General features: G+C 35.3%; 1 protein-coding gene across 1 annotated transcript in view; it reads left to right on the top strand.

The window, feature by feature from the left end:
- CDK19 (cyclin dependent kinase 19) overlaps positions 1-18,253 on the top strand; it is a 128,031-nt gene that overhangs the window by 41,618 nt on the left and 68,160 nt on the right. The window contains exon 3 of the mRNA XM_034060622.1: positions 10,987-11,097. Within this exon, the coding sequence (XP_033916513.1) occupies positions 10,987-11,097 (111 nt within the window). The remainder of the gene's footprint in view (positions 1-10,986; positions 11,098-18,253) is intronic.

The raw sequence follows: 18,253 nt of genomic DNA, 5'->3' as shown, positions 1-18,253 counted from the left end.
AAGAAGACCTGAACTATAAATCATACATCTAAACTCCTGTACTCATCCTGCTTACTCCAGACTGAGAGACATGTGAAAACTAATCATTACTTTTTCTTATTTTTTCTTTTTTTCTCTCTCTAACTGTACAAAGGTAATTTTTAATTTTAATCCTGAAATGCTAAAACCCATACAATTTATGTCACAATAGTGCTGTCACTGAAAACTTAGTGTGAGGTTCAAGATTGTATTGTTTCTCCCTAAAAAAATCTACTATTTCTGTAATTTGGCATCATTGGAGCAGGACCTGACAGAATTATATCATTGCTGGAGGTTGCTATTGTGTTGCTGGGTCCAGACTAGGGCATAGGCACCTGAGTTAATCTCTTTTTAGTTTATCCGTTTTGTTTTTTTTTTTTCCCCTCCCCAAACAGTTTTTAATCACAGGAGAGTGCTGGATTAATACTTTGTCTGATGAGGAGAGTGACTTTTTAATATACTATTGGAAATTCTAAATTATTGTTAGACTGTTGCCTAATTATAACACTTGCTCTGTATTGCTGTGTGGTTTTGTATCAGGGAAATAATTGTCTTGGACTTGGATGTGACAGTACTCTGTAGCAGCATGTTCTTTGACCTTGAATAATATACCAAGTCATTTACAAAGGAGGAGTAGAGTTAAATTCTGGAGTTGGATTCATAGCATTCCACATACACAGTTGAGAAGGCAAGTAGGACTGAAGTTACATGATGTATGTAACATTTCTTAGCTCTTTCCAGGCCTGGGATAGCTTTCTTCAGTCTGCAGAGAGTCAACTCTCTTTACTTGGATATGGTCCTGAAGTCTTCATGTGCTTGAGCTTTCAGGTTCTGTACCCATTCCATTCAGCAGGTCAGAGCTGTGGAGAAGGCTGAAGCCAGGTTTGCTGCCTGGTACTTTGGTTATTGAGCAGTCAGATTAAGAGCTGATGCTGGCAGTCTCCCAGCCAGTCTGTTACCTGTCATCTGAGAGCACCCCTCACCAACTGGATTTAACAGGTGGTTTTGGCAGAGATTTTGGATCTTGGGTAAACATGTTAGAGGGGTATTGGTAGCTCACTACTGATGTACTCTGAGTTTATATAGAAGCAAACCCAGGAAATTTTCCTGTTGTATGACAGTGACCTTCAGGATCAAAAGTGGAGGAATATTTCTGTGAGTCCAATAGATGTGTTTATCAAGTTGGAAGTCTGGTTGTTACTAATAGTAGGATACAAAAAAAAATGTTGGATAGAAGTTTTTTGAGATATAGATTTTGTTTTCGTGGTAACTGTCAAATAACTTGTAATTTGTGTTGTGTAGTTTGTCATGTATAAACTGTGGAAAATGGAAGAATAGCACAAAAATGAAAATTTAATTTAATTATAAAAACATAACTCAAAAGGTCAGTTAAGTGCAGGAGATAATAAGTAAACTTCAGGAATAAGGAAGAAAAATAGGTTGTAAAAATATTTTCTGTAGGAACTCTTTTCAGCGTAGTGTTGCAATCATTGCCAAATCTTTTGCATAGGTTAGAACTTTATTACCTCTTGAGAGATGCATCACTGTGGCACCATAATTGAGGTTGGAAAAACATTTTTGGCCATTCTTAACTATTCCTCTTTGGTTTGTATAACATTTATCTTCCTGAAGTCATTTTGGTAGGAAAACCTACTTTGAAAAATGAACAGTTGATGAGAATTGATAGCCAGTCTTGCTGGTTACCCTTCTACAACAGTTTTGGGAAGCCTCAGTTGCTGTCACTGTTTATTCTCTGTGAGATAGCGTGCACAAACAAAGTGATAACTGCTTGCCAGCAAATCAGAGAAGGGCAGAAATGTTAGAATAAGCACTGCAAGAGAAAATTAGTTGCAGTTTAAAACCCCAGACTGAATGTGTAGGGTTGTGAAATTATGTGATGTTATTTCTGAATTTTAAAGATAGATATTAGCAAAGTAGTGTGTGTCCCTTCCCTCTCCCACCCCCGCCCCATGTTAAAAGCTGCTCTAATACAGCTTAGGTCTGAGAGACTTTGTTAGTTTGATGGGAAATTTCTTCATCTTCTCAGTAGCACAATAGATTTATAGTCAACCAAAATGTGAGTTCAGGGTATCTCAAAATCTTAAGACGTGACAAACATTCCATATTTATTTTAGCAGGTTATTTTCTATAGATGTTTTCAGTTCTTGGTATTAACTGAGTGGATGAATTCTTTTATTGTAGGCCAAATAAGGAGAAAAATCTCAGTTGTGAGAGACAGAGCTTAAACTTCTCTATACCTTTCAATTGTGAGGAAAATGGTTATAGTTAAATCTCTCAGTCTGACCAAATTTGACTACAAGCCTGCCTTTAACAGAAGAAAGCACAGAATGCGATCAACCTAAAGTAAACCTTGTTTCCTCTAGGAAGATGCAGAAATCCAATAATAATTCAGATGTATTATATGGGAGAGATGAAAATAAATTATATATTTAATCTGTGTAGTGGATGTAATTTGATATTGTATGATCTTAATGTTGGAATTCCTTATATTTTTTATAAAAATGTAACAATTTTCTTCTTTTGGAAGTCATTTTATAATAGCTCTTTCTTTCTATTTAGAAGTCTATGCCATGGTATATCATATTGGTAACTAAGAAATGGAAAGAATCATTATACTGTATTTCTGCCTATATTCTTCAACAAAAGTGCTGAAGTCACTTAATTTTCTTTTGCAGGGAACTTCAAGAATTAAAAATGAAGTTACCCTGGTTTCTATTCCTTTATTTTAGTTAAAATGTAATATTTATGAAAAGTCATTTGCCAAGCTTTTGTTTGAGAATAATAATGTTATTTAGCAATGCCAGACCATTTTCAGCTCCTGAAATGAAAATATTTATAGAATAAATACTTTCTTAATCCTTGTCATAAGAGGAGGGTGGGTCAGGTTTTTGTCCTCTTTCCTGTCCTGACATTTGTCGATTTACCGGCTAAATTCTGTTCACTGTATTTTTACTTATTTAATTTTTAAAACTTTGTCTTTCTGTGGAAGTTTGGAGCCCTCAGTCTGGGGGCTGTGTGCTTTAGAGAGATTTAAGCATGAAGAAAGGAGAGGGTTGTAGGATGAGTTAGAGGGATGTTTCAATATGAAGGACTGCTTGGGATAAAGCTGATGAAAATTTGGGTGCTTGTGTAGGAGAATTAGGGAGAAGAATAGAGTCTGGTTGGACTCGTGCTCTTAAATACTTTAGTTTGTTAATTTTAATTTGGAATGTGCCTTGTAAACTGGGGCAGCACTCCTAGCAGTTCATGTAAGAATGGTAGCTGTTAATTTTTGTGGCATTTCAGTCTGCGTCCCCTACTTGATTTCATGTGCCACAGGCTGCCAAAAGACAGAGCTTGACCAGACCCGTGTACCAAAAATGTGTCCTCTCTGAAGCAGAGCCTAAGCCACGACTTCAAAATTTTACCTTTCTTCTTAGGTTCTTTGGACAGTTTAGTTTTTGTTTTCTTTCTTTTTTTTTCTTTTTAATGTGTGTATCTATGCCCATTTTTGTGTTGTCTACATCTTTTTGAGGCCTCTTAAACATATGCCAGGCACAGACAGTTTACAACTTGAATGACTGATTAAAAAAAACTCTCCAAACCTGCTTAGTCTGAAGCTGTTACTAAACCTTAATTTATCTATTTATCTATTTATTTTGCTTCAGTTATGCAGTACCACTGTAAGTGGACTTTTCTCCAACTACAAAAGGGAATCCAAACTGGAAAATGCCAAACCTGACAATCAGCTGGATCACTAAACAAAGCTTAATTTTGAGTATTTTTTAAATGTGGTGTGCTGTTTCAGTTCATTTCTCTTTCCTTCTTCCTGATAACTGAGACCTGTATTACAATTACCAAAGGATTGTTCTTAGAAGTTTAAGAAAATTAATAGCTGCCTGCTCTTATTTTTTATCTTGAGAGTCCTATATATACATACCTCCCTGAAGGAGCAGCTGCAGCATGAGCTCAGTATGATCTGATGCTCAGTAGACATCAGAGAGTCTTTGTGGAAAGGATAATATTAATAACATGGAGGAGACGAACTAGTCTTGATTAATAACATCTAAGTAAATGGGAATTTTTAAAGAGCTTCTGAAGAACTGAAATGATGATCTTTAGGTTCCTTTGAAAACCTCAGCTTCAATTTAAAATTAACTTCAGTGACCCTAGAGGCTTTGAATATATTTATCACACAAGAGGTAACTTTAAAATTCTACGCTGTACAATTGCTTTTATGAACAATCAGGCTCATGCTTTGGTCTTTCCTTTGACTTCTTATGATCTGCATCTCTGCCTGTTAAAGGTTTTGGCTTCAGCCCTGAAAGTGGTTAAATGCATTACAGAGCGCATTTCCATCAAAGAAACTACCAAGGTTGTTCCAGATCAGTTTAAGTACATAGATGAAAAGACTGGAGTAAACTACATGAAAGATAGGGACACCTCTTAGATGAGATTGACCTCAGAATAAATTTCTGAAGATGATTATAGGTTTTGTCATCACTGACACAAAAATACATGTTTACTGCAAGTTTTACTAGTGTCATAGGGAGAGCAGTGCTTGTCTCCCAGTTTTCTCAGATTTTTCTTAGGTTTCCTTCACAGCAAGATGAAAGTGTCTGTCCTCACCCTGGTTTTGTAGGTGGTAGCTAGAAAGCATTATTCATCCTATGGTGTAAAATTATTTCCGTGTGAGAGTTATTTCTTTCAGGAATGTGCTGTCTGACTATTTTTACATGTGCTAAACACCTTCATAATTCACCATGTTGTTTATATTAGTAACAGCGTAACTCCCTTCCTTCTGTCTCACAGAAGTCTTTTTCGTTGGGGGAGAAACAGCAGAACTTTCTATACCTTAGAAGAGCAAGAGGCTTTCTAGTTGTTTCTACTGCTTCATGTAAAAGTTGCTTGCGTTGTATGGTGATAGGAAGTTTGTAGGCAAAGTTCAAAGAGTTTAAACCAAATTACTGTAGAAGCTGACTGTCTGTTCATGTTTTTTTTCATCTGCTGGAGATGATCAGTACAAGCTCACCAAACCCACCTTTCATGAAGGCTTCTGAGAAGTGCATACACATTGCATTACTGAATCTACTGGCTTTCTGTTAGATCAAATGCATTGAATAACTTTTTTCCAATGGTGATCAAGCTGCAAACAAGATATGCTGTTTTCCCTGCTATTGAGATTCCTGAACCTTTCTGTTCATGAGATGCCATCTTGCAGGGTAAATTTGTCTCTTATCAGTTGTATCAGTTTGTTCTTGAACCATGATTGTCATTTAGTGTAATTATGTCTTTCATCTTTGGTGCTCACACCTTTGTATTTTAGTGGATACCAATCTTATTTCAATATTTGATCAGTTACAGTAATTGAGCAAGCTTTCTTCCCTGTTGAGAGATAGATTGTTTGCTCCTTTGGTCACGCTTTTCCTCTTTCTGGGTGAATTCATCTTTCTCTCTGTGTGTAGAAGGGAAGGTATTTGAGCACAGGAAGAGAAAACTGCATTCAGTATTATAAAAATATATCACAGAAACCTTTTGTGTATTGATATCAATACATCCCTTTCTCTAAATACCTCAACTAGTATATGTATTATTAGACTTACCCTCTTAATTTATTTTATAGAAATCCAGTTCTACCATTTTGTCACTTGTTTCTGATGCCTTCTCAGTTTATTGTAGAAACTCTTGGTTAGTTTGTAAGTGCATGAATTCAGATTTTGTGCTTCATCCCATTTCTGTTTCCTTTTGTTTATTCAGTCATAGTATAAAGTATCATAAAAGATGATGTATTATCACACTTCTTTGGGAATGCTGCCTTTATTTAATCAGATAATTTAACTCATGCTCATGATTTGGATGCTAAGATGGATTTTATTCACAGTCACAATACCTATTCTTTTGTAACTCTGCAAATAGTTAATATATAGAACTATTTTGAATTTTTTTTTGCCTTGCCTTTTTAGGTAAGTTGTTGCTCACCTCAAAATTCTTCCCTTTGTCATCGTTCCCATCAGATAAAGTCTACCATTATAAAGTTAAAATTTGAACACAGATCTTCTGCTTGTATAGAAAATCAGTTATCAGAGAAGAAAATCAGTGTAGTTTGTTTTTAGTACATTTTTATTTATATTCATTGTTTCAAAAATTTTTTGCATGCTTTGGATTAGCAGGTCCGCAAATGGTTTTTCTCCCCTGTCCCCTCTATAAGTCTATATGCTTTGTTAATCATATGATGCTGCCTCTGAGTTCTGCTTATATCTGACTTGTGCTCATTTTCACTTTCACTTTCTTAAATGTGAGGCATTTCCATTATGTGTGTGTTCACTCTCTCCATGATCATAGCTGTCATTAAAACATGGGGTAAAATATTTTTAGATTTTTGTTTTTCTGTTAGAACTATATGATGCACCACTTGTGCACTCTTGTGTTCCTTCTTTGGCTAGATAATCTTTACTGTTTTGACTTTCCATGCAAAGTTTAATTTAGCTGGACTACTGACACTGTGTTTCCAATGTTTCAAGCTTCTCTATCAGTTCTGTTGCAAACATAACTTTCTCAGGCATCAGATACTTCCCCATCATGACTCCCATCCCTCCCCTGCAAGAGGCATTTGCTTGTGAGGGAAATGGTTGGTGTCCCTTGTGAGAACTTACTCATCAGACAGCAGAAGAAATTGCAATCAATTTTGTTTATAGTGTGTAACTGCCTGGAATCCTACAAGCTGTTTCATACTACTTAAGCTATCTGAATGGAGCATTTTTAAATTTGAGACTGTGGCATCAGCGAAGAACTGTTATGAGCAATGATGCTTGTACAATTCTCTTGACCAGTAGAATAATAATAAAAATTTAATATGTTTACAAGAAAGCCACTGTACAGAACAAAGTTGCACAGATGTTGATAATTCAGAATGATGCCCTTCTCAATGACTTTCTGCCCAAACTGCTTTGTGTGCTGTTACCAGGAAACAAATGTACTGGAACTCACCTGAGAGACAGGCTTTTATTAGCATTTTACTGCAGGTTGGGTATGATGTAACTTAAATTATAGAGGAACAATAAGATAAAAACTATTAAAAGATGATGCTGTGTTCACTTAGTAATAAATTCTAGTAGGTTTTTTATGTACAGGTTGTAAACATGTAATAAAATTTTGTCAGGTACACTGAAATTGTTCAGTTACTAAGACAGTATATTAATTTCTTCTTGCTATTTTTAGACTTGAGTTAACCAAATCTCTAAACTGATTTGCTTCTGCAAAAGACCTAAGAAAAATTGGTACTAGCTTTCGTTTATTTGTTTTGTATGTTCAACGTTTATATGGCAATCTGTAGTGCGGAAAAGCTGTAGACGATGATTTTCCATGTCTCTGATGTGGTCCTTGGCCTTCTGGGTAGGACTAAAATACACATTTATGGTGTTCAACAGAAGTTCAACCATTTCAGGGAAAGGTGCATGACAACTATTAGATGTATGTGGCATGTGATAACTAATAAAGGGAGTAGTGGAAGGATGAAACTGGAAGGTGAACCGTTAGATTAAGCTAAAGTCTTACCTAACTAGTCTTATGACACCACCCCTACCCCCACTTCTGCCCTATGTCTCCTAGTTGGACAATATGCTTAAAAGTTAGCTCTTTTGCTCCCTTATTCAAAGAATTTGAAGTCAGGTTTGTTCTCAGCCTGCACAGAGGCTATAGGAACCCCCAGGCCTTCACAGCAGAAGCTGGTGGAAAAGGAAAAGGGACAAATCTAGCATGAGATGAGTTGGTTTTGCTTTGTTTTCAAGATTAGGGTTAGCTGAAGAAGTAAGTGCTGGTCTGACATCCTTTAGCGATATGTGATTTTTCAGCCATTTAGGCAAACATTAATGACAATACAGTTAGGTGATTGGTGTAGCAGTTAAATATTGGCAAAATGCTAGTCAAATGTAAAAGTCACGAGAGTAGGGAGTTGATACAACCATGATACAAGTAGCTTTAAATATATCCTCATGTTTTCACATAATTGGCCTCCACCTGTCTGCTTTAATGAAAATACTGTTTCCAAAATCTCTCTGGCTTCTTTTAGCTAAACCTTAGATCAATACTTGTTGTCAAAACACTTGTCTTAGATTTGCTGTCTCTTGATTTTCATAGCTGTGTGTTTGGTTCTACCTTATATTCCTTTCTGACAGCATCTTTCTGGTGCTTTTTGAATACTCCACTCATCTCCACTGTCTATGTACCTGTGGATAACATCAGTTCAGTCCCTGTGGTCACTCTCTCTTCAGCTGTAGTCATGTCTCTAGGCACAATTATTTTTAGACATAAATCTGACCAACAGTACTGTTTGTGACTTGTGCTAGTTGTACCCTAACCTTTAGTTTCTGATTTATGTCTCTGAAATGTTTTGCTTTGTAACTGCTCTTTTTGAGAGAAAAAAACATTACTATTTTATAAGGCTAATGTAGCCCCTATGATTAATGTGTTGGGAACATCTTGGCATCTTCTAGACTGCAACTTTAGAAATAACAATATTGCTTTTAACATGTTATTTTACAACATGGCTTATTGAAAATGAATTATTACTAGCTTTTCTGAGCAGAGAAGACTTGAGAAGCAGGCGAGAAGAGAGTGCACCTGTAACCTGGGGAATCAGACTTTGTTAATCTGATGGGAGCTCTTGTCACTTGTGGCTGCAACTGTAACCAGTGGTCTGGTAGCTGAAAAATAGAGCCTCAGAACTTTTTTGCAGAGCTTGTTTGTTGGCCTTAGAGTGCTCTATTCTTCAGCTTCAATTCAGATACAGATGTTCGCTGTTAGAAATTCAACACCTGTAGTATAAAAGTGACATAATGATCTCTTCCACATGCTCTCATGTTTTTTACAAAAATCGCCATTTAAGATCATACCACTAGTAATTTGATTCTGTTGTGTGAAAAATGCTGGGTTTGGACAAGGATGCTTGTTGTGTCATCCGTGTTGAATCAGAAAGGAGAATAATGCATAAGAAATAATTTACTCTTTGAAAAAGTTTGTATGTCATTGTTTTGGATAAGAAGTGTACCGCTTTAATAAGAAAGTAACCTTTTGCACTGGTTTGCATGAAAAGGAGAGACTTTGGGTTTCATTTATTAATCAGGCTGTTCTGATACATGGTGACCACTGCTGTGTACACACTGCTTTCTCTGTATATCATGGTGTTAGCAGAGATATTTGAGAGCTGCAGAGTATACATATTCCTGTCTCGTTTTCATATACCACCTTTCTGAAAATGCACAACACTTCAGGCATTCTTTTTAACCTTATGCTTGATATAATATTTCTGTTAACTTGTTTATTGTATGCTAGCATTTGATATGGAATTATATACTCTTTGGCTGTTTCCTACTGCAAAGTTTTACTTATTTTATTTATTTATTTTTATTTTTCCCCCCCATCCCTAAAAGCAATTTGGAATTATGCCAACAGTATCTTTAAGAAAAAAATAATAGCAATAAAAAAATAATATGCCTACTGTAATGGTTTATAGTTAAAAATTATCCTAAAATGAGAGATACTATTTATTAAAAAAAGCCAAGAAAAAAGGCATCAGCAAGCATCACATTCCCTACTGAAAAAGTTTTTAATATTACTACAGACAAGCAACGTCTCTTGATGCATGTCAAAGAAATGGTTTCAATATGCAGCGTTCTGTTAGTTTATAATTTTGCAAGTTGCTATGATTTGTTAAGTGGCAAAATTGTTATAACTGTCTCATAAGTGGTACCTCAACATGACTATTGATCAGTTCATTAGCGAGGAATTTCTTACTTTTACAGCTAGAAATGCTTAGTGTTAGGGAGAGGAAGAAATAAAAAGAAGAAAACATTTCCTACATGGGAGAAAAATTATTAATTTAATATTCTGAAAAGTGGAATAGTTTTAAGCAGTTGTAATATTCTTTAGAAGATTTCTTGTCTTGACAGATATCTATGTAGAAAAAGGATAATATAATTTCAAATTAATCCTTTTCCTTATTTTTTCCCCTGAAATAAATGAATTGAGTCTTTTTCTGTAAGGTGAGAAAGGGGAAGATCAATTTCTCTCAAATGTGCCTTGGAACCTACTCCATTTACTGTTTTGCCATTATAAAATTGATTCTTGGCCATTTATATATACTAGTGCTGCAGATGCAAGCAATTTACAGATAAAACAGAAGTGATCAATCATTCTAGAGATGGCAGTATGGAAGGGAAAAAAGAGGCAATTTCATGGAAATTATATTTTTGGGAGTACTGCTTCCCAGCTTCTCCTGAGACTGATTTAATCTGACAGAAGGATGACTTCAGCTGTGGTACCTCCTTTAATGTGCTGTCTAATTAGTCATGAGACCTAGTTTTCATTCTGGCAACCAGTAAATAAGCTTGGGTTTATTTCTGGATTACAGGATAGTAGCTGCAACAACCATTAGAAAAATGGTTTTGGTAAACCTTCCTTTGAAAATGCCTTTATGTTCTGAGAGCAACCATCCAGGGGACTCCAAGGCAAGTCAGACAGCGATCCAATGCAAAAGAAAATTGTCAGTAATACAGTAATTACATGGTGATCAAGAACTGTGTTATCGACACGAAGAACTGGACCAGCTGCATAAACTTCATTCTGGCATACTCAGCTCCTGATGTTCACCTTTGATAATGGTTATGTTTGTGTGTAATAACATCTTGAATAAAAGATAGAAACTGAGGGCATGTGGGATGGACAGCTGTGTTCTGAGTGTGGGACAAAGGTAGCTGGTTCAGGGTCAGCTGTGCTGGCAGAGCAGCAACCCACGCCTCAGAGGCTGTGTATATCCTGATTTTGACCTTTCTGAAGATAATGTACTCAATCAGTGAAGTCTCTTCTAGGGCCTGTTTTAGAATTACTCGTTTGCTACTTGTGCTAAGACCTGGTTTGTTGCGTTTTCTTCACGAGCACAGAAGTAACAAGAGTTTCTCTATTTCTCTGCAGCTTTTACGAGAGTTGAAGCACCCTAACGTGATTGCATTGCAGAAGGTTTTCCTTTCTCATAGTGACAGAAAGGTTTGGCTGCTGTTTGATTATGCTGAGCATGATTTGTGGGTAAGTGGAGATTTCCCTGAGTGTTTGAGATAGTGTAATATAATCTGTTTCAAAGTGACATGTATATGGCGTATGTGCGTATAGCGCAGAGATACAGGAATTTCTCTGTAATTAAAGGTCTAACTGACATCCTGTTATTTGTACATTTTAAAAACCTGTGAAAGGCTATGTAATTTTTTTCAAAGTCAAATTGTATTTTGAAGCTAAAAGAATTTTTCTGCAAGCTCTAATTGGACTTAAGGAAAGCATTCCTAAATTGAGACCTTCTAAACTAGAGTTTGGAAGTGTATTTCATATTTTCTGTTTATCTGCAGTTTTGCACATACTTACACGCACACACACAAAGAAAACAAGGAGAGACTGCTTTACTGAGTCCTCTCACTGAGATACAGTGGAAATGACCAACATTCAATCATCTAATTCTAAACAGTAAATGTGACAGTATGAGTGGAAAGAAAATAAGGAAGCCCTGCTAATTTGGCCTACTAATGAAGTATCACTATGTGGAAGAAGAATAGAGACTTAGATGTCCATGTTTGAGTTTCCAGCAAAATATGGTTTGATATAATCTGTTGTAGAGGTGGACATCAGTGACATTATGAGTTGAACTCAGGTACAAACATTTAAGCTCCACACTTATTGATAAGGTTGAGTTGCTTAGACATGGATTTGTGCTTAAAACCAAAAGGAATCAAACACTAAGAGCAATCAATATGCTTGTAATTCCTTTGAAAATACCAACAAGGAGAGGAAGTGGCAATATTAATTCCAATATTATTTTTTTAAAGCTTCAGTAATATAGAAGTTGCTTTTATTAATGTCAGTAACAAATCAGTCAGGTTTTTTTGTACTTATCTCTCAAAGCCTGATTAATATGTGCCTGTAAATGACATAAAGTTGTAATCTAGAAGGAAAATAAATTTAGACCATGTAAAAAGGTACTTCTGGCTCAGAACAAGTAAAGTCATGGTATTTCATTCCTTTTCATATGCTTTGAAAATATAATTTGATTTTTCAAATGTAGTAGCTTTGTATTTTAGAAGTTTTCTTCATCAAAATTTAGTGTATGCTGAGAGTTTGTGTATTTCTCATAACTGGTGACAGTGATGATGAGTAGGAATGCAGCAGCTAAAACCCCCTATGGACAGAATTTGTGCATCAAATGAGTTTACGCATTTTATAGAACAATCACAACAAACACATTGAACTACTACATTGAATGGCATGTTTAAAACACCTTTTTTTCTAACCTTTTCCATTTGAATTTATTTTGGGTGTGTGTTTTTTACAGTGTGTGGTGATTTTTCACATGATTAACACCTTTAGATAAGGACTCACTGCAGTCTAATGTTCTTACCACTCCTCACATCTGGCTGGGTTTTAGTCATAATCACAGAGAAGTTAATTCTTTTCTATTGTTTGAGACTGAAATGTTTGTTACGCTAGTTATTTGATGTGAACTGGTCTCCCACTTCTTAACGCTCTTTTATTATTTTTTTTTTCTTTGGGACATGCTACACAAATCATTTCTCCTTTCCTGTGTAATTGCCCATGTTTCCTTGCTTCTTAAGCCCTTGCCAGGAATTCTTTTTCCTCCCTTGCATAAAGTTAGCCATGTTCAAGGCATTCTTGGTTCTGGCTTAAACTTGGTCTTCATTTCCTTTACTGTCAGCACTTCCCAAGCATCGCTCTTAATTCCCCTTTTGTCTCTTTTGCTCACTCCCAACTTTGTGTCTTTTTCCACGCTGCCTCCTACACATGGAACAGCCTCCCAATTAACGTACGTAAAGATCCTTCACTATCCTCCTTCAAAACTCCTCAAAATCCACTTAATTTTGTAACTCATTTCAGTAATAACAGCCACTTGTCATTCTGTCTGTGTTGTATTGTGTTTTGCATTTCCTGTGCTTTACAGCTTGCACCCTTTCAGCTCTTTGGGGTAGAAGTTGTAGTAGGGGATTGGCACATTTTGTTATTGCTTAGTACCATGTGCTCCCCCAGCACTACATAAACCCAATAATAAGTCTGTTCATTGTGGGTATCAGTTCAGAAGGGTTTAAGTTTTGGAATGTTGGATGTGCTGTCACTAGAGAGATGTAGATTTCCAGAGACCAACAGTTTCAAATATAGGTAGCTTAGAGTTACTTAGCAAAATCTGCCTGTGAGTATGGGAATCATCCTTCTCTTCAAAGCTGCCCAGCTTTAGTAACTCCTATTGGCTTCAATGAGAAGAGTAAATGCTAATCACTTGCAAACATGAGATTAATTAAAATCATTACATTTTTCAGCTTCTGTGCTGGAAACATTTGGCAAGAGATGAATAAACTATATTAGATGCTATCTTATTCTGTTCATGTTGTAATACTAAAAAAAAAAAAAGACAAGTCCCATTCTAATGAGGAAACGTGATGGTGCCAGTTAAGCTTATTAAAAAGTTCTTTTATGGTGAGCAAGAGCTTTTTTTTTTTTTTTTTTTACTTTGCATTTAATTCTCAAGGATTAGACTGCTCAAATCTGAAATTTGAGTATAGATAGCTGCATACTTTATAATTTGGTGTAACTTGTGTTTAATAGCATTACCAAGGGATGAAGAAAGCTATGCTAATTTGAACTACGTGACAGGTATTGATGAAGATGTATTACATTGTCCTTCCCTTAAAGATATTCAGTGTTTAATGACTAAGACCATGAAAGACTTTTCCTTCATCACTTCTCAAGTTACAGTATGGAAAACAATGCAAAGCCATTCATGAGATTACAATAAAGAATGGAGAAATACTTTTGACCAGTCGATTTATAACTCTTGTTTGCTTTAATTACCAACATTCTTAGTGTAATCCACAAACGATTTCCTTATGATTTTTCTTGGCTGTTAGTCTCTGTCAACTGATAAAGTTCTTAGGCTGTTGGATGTACCACGTGTGTTCATTTATAGTGTATTGTCTACACTGTCATCACTGCTTATATACGCTCCTGCTATGAAGTGAATGCAAGATTTCTTAGCTTATACATCAATATAAAAAGAGCATCTGATGGAAGGTTAAAAATGTGTTTGTCCACAGATATCACAGAACATCTCATACGTGATAGGCCACATCCTTTCTTAATTCTTGGTAACTTGCTTCATACCTTTATATTCCAGTTGTCTGAAACTTTGAGCTTCAGATGTTCATAGCCACAGAAACCATCTCCTGTTCCTTCCCTTCTGAGGGACATGCCTCTTTTAGTATCTACTTGTAAGATCTTGGATGCTTTTAATTCAAATTGTATCCAGGCTTTCTGCCTTGATTAATTTATGTTGAAATATACAGAATTATTAAAAAAAAAGCAATTCAGTTAACATGTAGCTGAATTCATCTTAAGTCAACAAATTGATACAATTTTTTAAAGTTACATTTTTCAGTACACAAGACTTTGAAATCTTACAAAACTATGCAAAGAAAAAGTGTAATTCCTTCAACTGATAATGGTATTTTTCTGCTATGTTAATTTTTGACCTCTTTTTTAAAAAAAAAAAAAGGTTGTTTTACATACCTGAATTTTTGCTGTTTTACAACCGGGGGATAACTTTTTTCCTATTTAACTTTCATGTAGGTTCTTATTTAACTTAGTCTGAAGTTGTATACTACTGCCCAGAACTTTCTGTATGAAGCTTATGCACTTTAATTATTCAAATTTCTATAAAATACATTAAGTGCTTGATAAAGAATTGTATTTTAAGAAAAGTTTGATACAAATGAGATCTGCTCTGGAAGTCAGCTGGTTGTACTTTTACCCCCTCGGGTAGGTTATAATACTAGAGCTTTTCTTTTGTTCCAAGCTACTCTCCTATACTTCTACAGCGTCAGATTTTTAGTATTTCAAATACTATGTGAAGCACACATTTTCCTTTTTGTAATGCAGATAATCACACATTCAATATCTTCAACTCCATAGTCTCTATATTTTTAATTTTTGATTGTAAGCAACATTTTTTATATGTTCTGAATTGATAGGGTATCCACTTTTTTAGCTATGGTACAGAGTTAATTCTCTGACTCATTTAATATGTGTGTGTAACTTCAAAGCTTTAACATCCCCTTTTCTGGAAATCTCTGTTGTAACTGAAATCAGAAGCTTCTGAATTACTCTTCTTTTTCATTTCATTCTGAAAAACAGTGACACTTTTATCACGGTAAAATGTGTTGAATCTGTTTTATAGCCATAAGAAGTATTGTTGGTCACTTAATAAGTGAGTAAGTAAATTAACTGTGATTTGATAATATTGTATGTGATGATACATTCACTATTCAAGACCATTTAACCATTATATGGGTTGCGTTTGGGTTTTTTTTTGGGTTTTTTTTTTTTTTAGGTTTGTTTAAATGTTTCTTTCTTGTTAACAGTTCACTGGAATCTAATAATAACTAACTGCTTAGCAGCAAATACCACTAAGAAACATGGTGTAAAATTCAGCTTGAAATTACGGTTAATAGTAACAAAAATATGTGGCCAGACTTGCTTTTATTATGTGAAACACTTGTTACGTATATATTCTGCTTTTTAAAAATGTAGGATAAAGATTATAGCATAGCCAAATGTACCTAAAAATAATAATCAAATAATGGAAAATAGAAAATATTCTTCCTACATGTGGATTTCCTAGCACTACCTAACTCTCTCAGTATGCAAATAAATGTACTTAATTTCAGCTAACAACAGTTTGAATAACGTTCTTAAATGCTAAATGAACTAGTGTGGGTGTTGCATACTAATTTGTGCAATAAACCTGCACATTTGTTAAATCATGTGAATGTTTTCTAATAGATCTGATTTTTAAAGTATTCCTCAAGTACGGTGTAACCAGTTATAATTCTTCCAGTAAGCTTCAGTTTAGCTCTTAACCTTGAGGATAATTCAGATGCTAATTGATCAAGAGTAGTTTTTACATACATAGAAATAGCGTAGCAGTGTTATTTTTTGTCTCTCTTAATTTTCTATAATCATGTATATGTTTTTGTTTTAATTCAGTCCTGCTCCACTAGGTGATTCTTTGTTCAGTCTGCTCTATATTGTGCATATTTAGCAATACAGGATTGTGCTAGCTGGCAGAAGAAGGTAAGATTTGTTGGCACAGAAAGGAGTGTGCTAGCATAGGTTTTGGTTGCTTTAAAGTTACAATTTTTGTTGTCAGCCACTATTACCAAAAGTCTTTACAGCATGATTTATCCTTTCCAAATATAATGGATGGGTTTTGTTTTTTTTTTTACACTAAAGTGGTGGTTGGATTTCTTGCAGAGAGCAGCGACATTCTTTGCTGATAGCTGTCTGTTCTGAGAATGCGCTTGTCACTCACAGAACTTGCTTTTCCTGCCAGAGTTGTAGGGATTTGAGGGTGTTTTGTGTGGGCTCATTTTTTTGTATCACAAAGCATGAGAATTGGAGGAAACAACAGATAGGAACAGACCTCAGAGACAGAGGCAAGTGTGCAAAAGGATGCAGTGTGTGAATTAATGTGAAGAGTGGTGTGAATACTGAGTGTTGCAGAAAGGGCAGCTGAATTCTGATGGGTTTTATTATCATTGTATAGACTTATTTTGACATATTTAGGTCTGAAAGATGTAGAAGACCTGGAAAGACCCCAGCAAAACCTAGGAAAATGATACTGAACCTGTTTATATCTGCTCTGTTTTTCAAAGCTCAGGTATTTGAAGCAAGTTGGCATTAGCAAAACTTAGTGTATTAAAGCTCCTTTCAATATTTCTGAAAATGTTCACTTATTGTCACTTGGAATTGGATTTTTTGTTTGACACTTCTGTTAATGACATTCTAAGGGTGATACTTGATGATGGCCATGTACTGACACTGTTTAGAATGTGTCGAGGTATGTTTTTTTCCCCACCTTGTCTTTTAAAGGGCTGTTGTGTGTTGGTTGTTGTAATGCTTTCAAAATTGGAAGCATACATGATGTAGAAAGACTTTTACTCACTTTATTTTATTAAGTTTTATTTGTGATATACCCTTGACAATTTTTTTGTGTGTGTCTGAAATGAGTCCTTAGTGTAGCCATATGAAGCTATGATTATTTTTGAAACAGCAAACAAGTGTTGCTCAGGTTGGTTAGATCTGTCTTTGCTGCTTCTATTTTAAAAGTGTGCAAACAATGCATGATTAGTTTTTATAGCCCCTTTAGATTTTGATTTATTCTCCCATAGCCTTTTAAGTGCTTTACATTTAGCACTCAACAATATTAGTTACCTTTTTTTGGGTATCGATTGCTGAAGAGAGAAGATGGAAATAGTTTTCTGTTTAAAATGAGACTTGAAGACATATAATCTGTATCTTCCTCTTGACCTTGGCACAGCTATAATGTGTATCCAAGCTTCCATCTCTTCAGTATTAAAATATAATTTTACTTTGTATTGGTGCATTGACATAATTCTGTTTTATTCTCAAAGATTGGGTTAGGGATTGGATAGAAGGAAAGACTTTTACTTAAGTGTGGGAGCAGACAGTTTATTTCAGCAGGGGGAAGCATCTATGTTGACATGATTGCATTTCCGTTTGATGGAGATGCGTGGAAGTTTGAAACAAGCATTGCCTTAAACAGCAGAACTCAAGTAGTAAGGTTTTCTAGGGGGTTGTGCTTTGAGGTCTATGAATCATCTTCTGTCTGTTTAGGTGGGACCTCACACTATAACTGCATTTAGTTAGACATGCATAAAATCTCTCCTTAAGCTGGCTTCTTGCTTCCACGAAGATTTTCCAAGTCTGACTTGTTTGTTTTAACCTCTGTTATACAGAAGAGCAATTCTCAGAATCAGGAATGAGATGACACAAACAGAGAATATGTTTGCATCAGCTTGGCTTCCTTGAAGCAGGCTCAAATTAGGATCTTTTTGAATGCTTATTTAACTGCTTGGTAAATACTAGGGATTTTCATGAAACCAAATGAGTTTGTTCTATATTATCATGAATTGTTTATGGTGAAGGATTTAGAAAATGTACATAGTTCTTTCATCAGCCAATTTTCACATCAATCTCAACACATTAGGTAACATAGAAGGCTGATTGAAGACTAGATTGAATATTGTTTCATAAGTCACCACAGCATTTTCTTTCCAAATACTTAGCTCTTAATTTCTTTCTGTTATTGTTTATAGGGTCTTGCCTTTGC

Source organism: Melopsittacus undulatus, chromosome 3 (genome assembly GCF_012275295.1).
Source record: "Melopsittacus undulatus isolate bMelUnd1 chromosome 3, bMelUnd1.mat.Z, whole genome shotgun sequence".
In the NCBI taxonomy this organism is placed as follows: Eukaryota; Metazoa; Chordata; class Aves; order Psittaciformes; family Psittaculidae; genus Melopsittacus; species Melopsittacus undulatus.
The sequence above is the reverse complement of the archived record's forward strand: the minus strand, read 5'-3'. Positions and strand labels throughout refer to the sequence as shown.